Raw genomic sequence first — 7,997 nt, forward strand, 5'->3', positions numbered from 1 at the left:
CTGGGTTTGTCCATATTTTACCCAGCGCTGGGTTGTATTTAACCCAGCATTTTTTAGAGTGTATATTTATATTCATATAATTTATATAATATAAATATACTTAATATATAAACATAACATTTTTTTTAAATATATACGTGCATGTGCGTGTATTTATATATAAATAATAAATATACACAGTACACAAACATATATTATGTAAACAAAAACTTTTATTTTGGATGCGATTAATCGCAATTAATCTTTTGACAGCACTAATTTAAATTAATACATTCTCATGCATAAATAATAGTAATCTAACTCTAATCTAAAATAAAATGCTAAGAAAATTCATCAAATCAAGATAGAAAAGTTGAATTAGGCTGACGATAACACCAAGAAGGATGACATTTTGTAATATTCGGTGACGCCAGGATAAAAACGATAAAGTAAAAACAATATGCAACTTATAATGAAGTTTTGAGTTCCCAAAGTGCCTTTCAAGGGTGCAAAATCTGTGTTTGGAAATCGCCCTGTCTTTATGAATTTGTCAATAAATCACTGACTCACCCAATTTGTTCAAAAACGCTGAATCATTCATCAATGAAACATCACAGTAACAGTTCTGCTGTAAGTCAGTTTGGAACTATTTTTCCTTGACAGAATAGAGCGAAAATCTGTGCAATATTGACAATATTATTTCTAAATGTATTCGTTTGTTAATTATACACGCTGGATAAAATATATGATCTACAGTAAGTGGACAAATAAGCATCCGGCTGACGGCTGCACCTGTAGGCAGACATGATACTTCAAAACAGTAGGGCTGTCACAAAGACCGGTGTGATATCTCACAACACATAATCTATCACGTTGTAGTGATGTTCCAGAGAAAAATGGCTTACAGCACCTTCAAGAATGGAGTATAATTCACAACTTGAAAGCTGCAGGTACCTCCAGGCGTCTGAAGATGTCCCTGCTCAGCCTTTCAAAGCAAGATTAGCCTGTGAGGCCAGGTCAGTCCTTTCTATTTATAGAGCACAGCCAGCTCTGATGACTCACCGCCTCATTTAGCCAATCAATATAAAACTCACTAAAAAAATAAATAAAATAAAAATCAGTCAGTGTAAAAACCTGTCTATACCCCTAAACAATATTTTTTCTTAAATATTCTATTTGACGAATTAGGTGTGGTGAAAATGTTGTTGGATATTTCTCATTTGTAATAATTAAGAAATACTCAACAACTGCTTATAATTTAGTAAAGCATTGTAAATGCAGACATGCCTTTTATGCAGCTTGACATAAAGTCAATGCACCAAAAAAAAAACAACAACAACAACAACTAAAGGACATAAAATAAACACCACTATATAGAACACAACATGTTTTTTAACTCTAAACTGTTCGAGGGGGGTTGTATCACTGCAGTCTCTCTTTGCTCTCAGTACAAAAACCCCTGCGGCTAAAAAGAGCTGCGGTCAGAGCATTTACCTGGCAGTAATGCTTTAAACACTCCAGGCACCGCAGGAAAATGCTGCAATAAAAATAAATATTCATTTGAACTGATTCAGTTAAGCGAGTTTCAGTTTTAGCACACAAGATATAAGTTAATTTAAGTGCATAGTAGCACTGGCATATAATTGCATGTAATTTAGCTTATATAAGGATAGGGTACAACAGGGATAAAGGCCCACATTAAAGGGTTAGTTCACCCAAAAATGAAAATTAGCTTAGTAAAATTAGTTTTACTTACCCTCGAGGCATCCTAGGTGTATATGACTTTCTTCTTTCAGACGAATCCAGTCGGAGTTATATTAAAAATTGTCCAGTGTGTTGAAATTTCTTCTTCTGAATTCTACTGTACGGACATAAATTTACTTTCCCTTCAGCCTGAGGCTTATTCATTTCACTTTTGGTGTGAAAAGGCTTTTATATTTGCCCAAAATAGAACTTTTTTATTTTAAAAACAAAGAAGCAAGCCCTGTCCAGATTTAAAAAGTAACGCAAAAGTAACGTAACGCATTACTTTCCATAAAAAGTAACTAAGTAACGTATTTAGTTACTTTTTTATGGAGTAACGCAATATTGTAATGCATTACTTTTAAAAGTAACTTTCCCCAACCGACGGAAGGCGTATGATGTATGCGCGCGCACCTCTGAGGTATGCTAGTCTCGCGAGTTTGTTTATAGGAGCAAAGGAAGCAAAGTTTCCTTACTTTAGCAAAGGAAAACCAGTCTCCTCTTGGTATATATCGAAATCCTCCGACATTTTTCTTTGCAAATCTTCAGTTTGTACTTCTAATTCGTGACCGGCGTTTTGTTTTGTTCTCTCTCCGCATTCGTCACTAATCACGCAACGCCACGCGTCTTACGTCATCCGCCGGAACTGCTTCAGTAGATGACAGTCAGCGGAAGTGAGAGAAAAGTGTTTATTACGTTTGAAATATGGATATTTTTCTTAAAAAAACTCATGGATTTGGCTACAGGGGCCTTTATTCATCCCCCCGGAGCCGTCTGCGGCACGTTTTATGATGAATGCGCGAGATTTATTTGATGACTTGTGGACTGTTCAACTGCAACACCCACTGAGTGCCATTAAACAGCTTGAAAGATCAAAGACAATTTTTAAGTCATATACACCTAGGATTCTTCGAGGGTAAGTAAAACGCAAGCTAATTTTCATTTTTGGGTGAACTAACCCTTTAAGAAAAAATGCTGCGCCTAAAATGTATGATTGCAGAGAAAATATATACGTTGTATTGAACATTAATGGAGCAACAGATTTTGTGTGAAAATAAATCAGTCAAGTTGTTTATTTTGTTTAAAAATCTTAATAATGTACGAGGTGGCAAGAGGGTGTCACAGTGTCTGGTTGTGGTGCCCTGGACTGGCCACTTGAGGGCTCTCTTCCTGTTTCTATGTTTTATGTGTTAAACTCCATTTCCCATAGTCCCTTGCTTGTTAATTCTGTTCTGATCAGTAGCACCTGTTTATCATTTACTCATTATCCCATCTATATATACCATGCTCACTCTGTCTGTCTTTGCTGCTAGATTGTATTGTCTTCTGAGTTCATAGTTGTCTCATGTTCATCGTGTTTTCTGTTCTCTGTGTCTTGGATTACCTTTTGCCACGTTTTTGTTCTGTTCTGTTCATTTGTTACTTTCATTAAACTGCAAATGGATCTTACTTTGTCTCTCCTGGCATTCCGTGACAGAATCTAGCAGCCACTACAAGATCCAGCAGTTTGTTTTTCTTTTTACCTTTTTTTGTGGACCATGGACATTCGTATTATTCCTCCTGCTGCGAAGGAGCACAAGGCTCGGCTCCGGATGTTGGCGGATCTTCGCCAAGAGGGGATGGAGATTGGAGGTTTCGCTCAGACCTTTTGGGACCTTGCGGTAGGGATGGAACTTTATGACTCTGATTTAAAGAAGATTTTTAATGATTGTTTAGACAACCCCATGCCTCCTCGGGAGATGGATGGGCTTAAGATTCTTGACTTTTGGGTTCTCATTGAGTATCTCGGTTACCGCAACTTGATAATGTCATGTCGGTCTGAGTCCCGTGCAGTGACCCGGAGATGCCTGAGCCAGCTCCAGTGGATAGCGAATCATCAGTGTCTCAGTCGCGCAAGCGAGGGTCAAGGAGGAGGGCAGCAAGGTTCACATCCTGCTGGCCCGCCTTGGCCTTTCACCCTACCGGTTCTGTGCTCATGCCCTGGTCTATCTCTGTCCCCTGGTCCCCTTCCATTGGGGGTCTTTTACCCCACACACATGGTAAAAGGCTCACCAGCACGGGATAAAAGGCACACGGTATTGATACAAATACGTCAGCTAAAATTATTTTTTTTTTTATATATATTGTCTAAGTTAATACTTCTTCAAAACGATCACTTTAGCAAAGTTTGTACTATTTTCTGCTTATTTTGAAAAATAAAAGAATTTTTTTTTCAATAAATATACTGTCATTAAAATGTTAATATAAAAAAATATACTTTAAAATACAGAAATAAAATCGTTTTAATAAGTAAAGATTCTGAAAGTATTGAAGGAGGTCCAATCATAATTGAATATATATTTACGGTAGTAACAACAAATTATATTTTATATGATTAATATCATGTTTTTAAATATGATGGTTTCATTCTAAACATGGTGATTATCTCTAATATGGACACCCAACATAATATATGATATTTACCACCTGAATCTAACCACGTCATGTCAACAAATGGAAAAGTCAGCCATCTATTAATTATCATGTTAATTACTGTGCGCCTTTAGCCCCAACAGCAGGGGCGCTTTTTACCCCAAATACCATACTTTTACATATTCTTTTGTTATTTAAAAACTGTTGCTTTAATTATCTTAAACAAAACTGAAAATCATAAAGAAGACCTTTGTCTCAAAATATATGCATTAATTTTAGCGATTCTCATTTGCTACTTAAATCTACAACATTTAAAAAAAAACATAAAATATTAGATCAAGTAAGCACAGAATCAACTTTGCACTGCTGCGCGCCAAAGATCAGACAAATATACAAATGCATCTTGAAAAGCAGATGTTTTGGAAAGTGCTATGCCACGTTTTTGTGCCATCTAGTGGTTTAGATGAAAATAATATCAAAGGTGCCTTTTACGCTGGGGCACCTTCAGCCCCGTTGTACCCTACACCCTGTTGCACAGGCCCCCTCAGATTTTCGAGCCAAGTGGATTTGAAATTCAGTTTCCAAAAGACAAAAATAGCCGAATAACATTTTTTTATAAGTCATACAATCACACGGGTGTGATGTGCGGGACATCACTAGCTGCTAAATTAAAATCTGCTTTCGCTGGCTGGCGCTGAGCCAGAGACAGGCACGTTTTACAGCGCTGCGCATTATAACCAATCACACACGAGTCTGTTGAGTTTATGAATGCAATGGCCAATCAGAGGTGTTCAGATGAGTCATCGACGAAACGCCATGTTTTGTTCACTGTGCTAAACTCTGTGCTGCAAGAATTCTGCTCTCTGGTGAATTAATTCTCTCATCAGAAACAACGAAGTGCAGATGTGCGAACGATGTAAGTAAGATATGCATTTCGCAGTGTAAACAGCTTTAGTGATTATGATAGGAGTTTTTGAGAGTGTTTGAACTCTGGCTAGACTGAAGCCAATGATAATGTTCTTTGCTCTCTTTCTGTACAATGAAAGTGTTATAATTAGTAACTTACAATGTTTTTTTAAATTAAATTCACGTTAAATACAAAGTAAATTGTATTAAAAATATTAATACCTCGTGCCCCCTCAAAAATAATAAGTGCATGACGCCCCTGGTACCCTACACTGAGGTTGCTCAACCAACACTTTGACCAGACAGCACTGTAAATCTATGGTTAAACATAATTTCATAAAAATAAAGCTTCTTACAAACTATTCATTGCAAAGAAACCTTTCATATCAAGAACCATTTTACACTGTATAGGATTCTTAAGTTTAGGTTCTTCATAAATTAAAAGTTCTTGATGCATTTAAAAAGTGTAATTTAGCATCAATGCAATTTTCATCTCTCTGAAATTATTCACAGAGGCCATCTTACTAATGGGGATTTACTAGCAGAACTTATGAATGACTTCTGATAAAATTCTAATATCTATATTAAATTCGCATTAATGTAAAATACTAAATCATTTTACACCAAGGATCTAATTTATACGGTGGCCGAGAAGTGCAAAACAAATCACAATTCTGAAAACAAAATAACAAATTACAAACACAAATGCAAGTCTAAAAAACAAAATAACAATTCAGAAAGCACAACAACAATTCAGAAAACATTATAACAAGTCAGAAAACACAATGACAAATCCGAAAACAAATGAACAAGTCAGAAAACACAACGACAAATCAGACAAACCGGAAGAGGTAGGTATAGTTTGAGACAGCGCCATTGGTTTGGGATTACTCACCGCTGACTGGACGAGACATCTGTCAATCAACGTATACAGGAAGAACCAGCCGAAAAACAGCAGAGTCGTGGTAGAAAGTTCGGAGATGTTATTAACGTAGCTCAGTTTAAATGTATTGTATGAATTGCCCTTACTATGGAATTAAAAATACGGGGTGTCTATTTACATTTAGTTAAAAGTGTCTGTAAAACATCAGCTCCAGTGGCACAGATGGATAAGTGCGTGTCGTTGGCTTTTTGAAGCGATCGACTCGGGTTCGATCCAGCCTTTTGCCGAACTTTTATTTTTTTCAGTTTTTTTAAAGAATTTATTTGTTGACAATGTACAAGAACATTTTCAGGCCGATGGTCTTCCCTGAAGGTCTTACTTCTTGCCAGAAACACCAACAGAAGCTTTCTTGGTGCCTCTAACTTTCTTCATTCCGTTCTTGCGTTCCTTGCGCTGTTTTCTAGATGTCTTTTTCTTCTCATAAAGGCCATGCCTTTGCAGCCTGTATTTGGGCTCATTCTTCTTGGCGTAGTCCAACGAGTCGTAGATCATGCCAAACCCTGTTGTCTTGCCACCACCAAACTGAGTTTTGAAGCCGAAGACGAACACCACATCTGGGGTGGTGTTGTACATTTTTGCAAGCTTCTCCCTGATCTCTGTCTTGGGGACTGTTGCTTTGCCTGGATGGAGGACATCGACAACCATTTGCTTCCTTTGAAGCAGCCGGTTTGTCATGAACTTTCTAGTTATTTATAGCTAATAAGGTATTGAGTGTAAATTATAATTTTAATTTTAATTATTAAATGGATGCCACCTTATTGGTACAATAAAGCCCTCCCTACACCTACCCTAACCCTACCCGATACTTTATTTTCAACTTTTTGATTATTTCCTTAATTTTTATTGAAAATAAATGCCTTTACGATGTGATACGAGATTTGAAAAGGGAGAAAAAAAAAGTTTGGCAAAAGGCCGAATCGAACCCGGGTCGATCGCATCAATAAGCAAACCACACGCACTTATCCATCTGCGCCACTGGAGCTGATGTTTTACAGCCACTTTTAACTAAACGTAAATATACACTCCGTATTTTTTATTCCATAGTAAGGGCAATTCATACAATACATTTAAACTGAGCTACTTTAATACCATCTCCGAACTTTCTACCACGACTCTGCTGTTCTTCGGCTGGTTCTTCCCTGTATACGTTGATTGACAGATGACTCAGCGGTGAGTAATCCCAAACCAATGGCGCTGTCTCAAACTATACCTACCTCTTCCGGTTTGTCTGATTTGTCGCTGTGTTTTCTGACTTGTTAATTTGTTTTCGGATTTGTCATTGTGTTTTCTGACTTGTTATAATGTTTTCTGAATTGTTGTTGTGCTTTCTGAATTGTTATTTTGTTTTTTAGACTTGCATTTGCGTTTGTAATTTGTTATTTTGTTTTCAGAATTGTGATTTGTTTTGCACTTCACGGCCACCGTAAATGTAGTCTTTTTACTTCAAAATACAAACTGTAATTTTTACTCCACAAATCTAAAAGCACTGATGTGTCCACAGATCCCTCATTAAAAAAAGACCAGACATAAAAAAGTGTCATATAGTGTCATAGATCACTGTTTTTCAGAGACACAAAATTAGATCAGTTAAGCTCAAAGCTGTTTTGACTGACTAAAGCTTGCAAATGTTGCTATTCAGAGGAAATGGCAAAATTAAAAATAGCATAGCCATTTATCAAAATGTTGAGATTAGATTTTGTGCCATCTATGGTCAAGAGAAAAATCTTCTTGGTCATCTTGCCCCGGGGAGCACCTTACCCTGTGCAAAAAGCAGTATGTCAAATGAGGATGTTCAAATGCAGTATTTATGAAAGACAAACAATATCTGGGTTACCAACCGCATCCACTGAGATTTTGAAACGCAAAACCACAGTACACCTTGCTTTCCAATAGGTCCACAGAAGCTTAGGTCGTCCCTCAGATTTGAAAGGTTGCATTAAGTTAAAAGTACATATGTGACCCTGGAGCACAAAACCAGTCTTAAGTCGCTGGGGTATATTTGTAGCAATAGCCA

At 36.9% G+C, this 7,997-nt stretch overlaps 2 protein-coding genes across 2 annotated transcripts in view; one reads left to right on the forward strand and one right to left on the reverse strand.

The window, feature by feature from the left end:
* The window catches only part of LOC107702666 (ribonuclease T2-like), a 19,785-nt gene extending 18,076 nt beyond the window's left edge, over positions 1-1,709 (forward strand). The window contains exon 11 of the transcript XR_001635783.1: positions 1,684-1,709. The gene's annotated coding sequence lies outside the window, so the exon portion shown is untranslated. The remainder of the gene's footprint in view (positions 1-1,683) is intronic.
* Positions 1,710-6,218: 4,509 nt separating this feature from the next.
* On the reverse strand, positions 6,219-6,664 carry LOC107702668 (40S ribosomal protein S24-like). The gene has a single exon (XM_016505051.1). It carries the CDS (start codon positions 6,656-6,658, stop codon positions 6,299-6,301), a length of 360 nt encoding a protein of 119 aa, XP_016360537.1. The 5' UTR covers positions 6,659-6,664; the 3' UTR covers positions 6,219-6,298.
* Between the last annotated feature and the right edge of the window lie 1,333 nt (positions 6,665-7,997).

The sequence above is a fragment of the Sinocyclocheilus anshuiensis genome, unplaced genomic scaffold, assembly GCF_001515605.1.
Source record: "Sinocyclocheilus anshuiensis isolate Anshui unplaced genomic scaffold, SAMN03320099.WGS_v1.1 scaffold6, whole genome shotgun sequence".
Lineage (NCBI taxonomy): Eukaryota > Metazoa > Chordata > Actinopteri > Cypriniformes > Cyprinidae > Sinocyclocheilus > Sinocyclocheilus anshuiensis.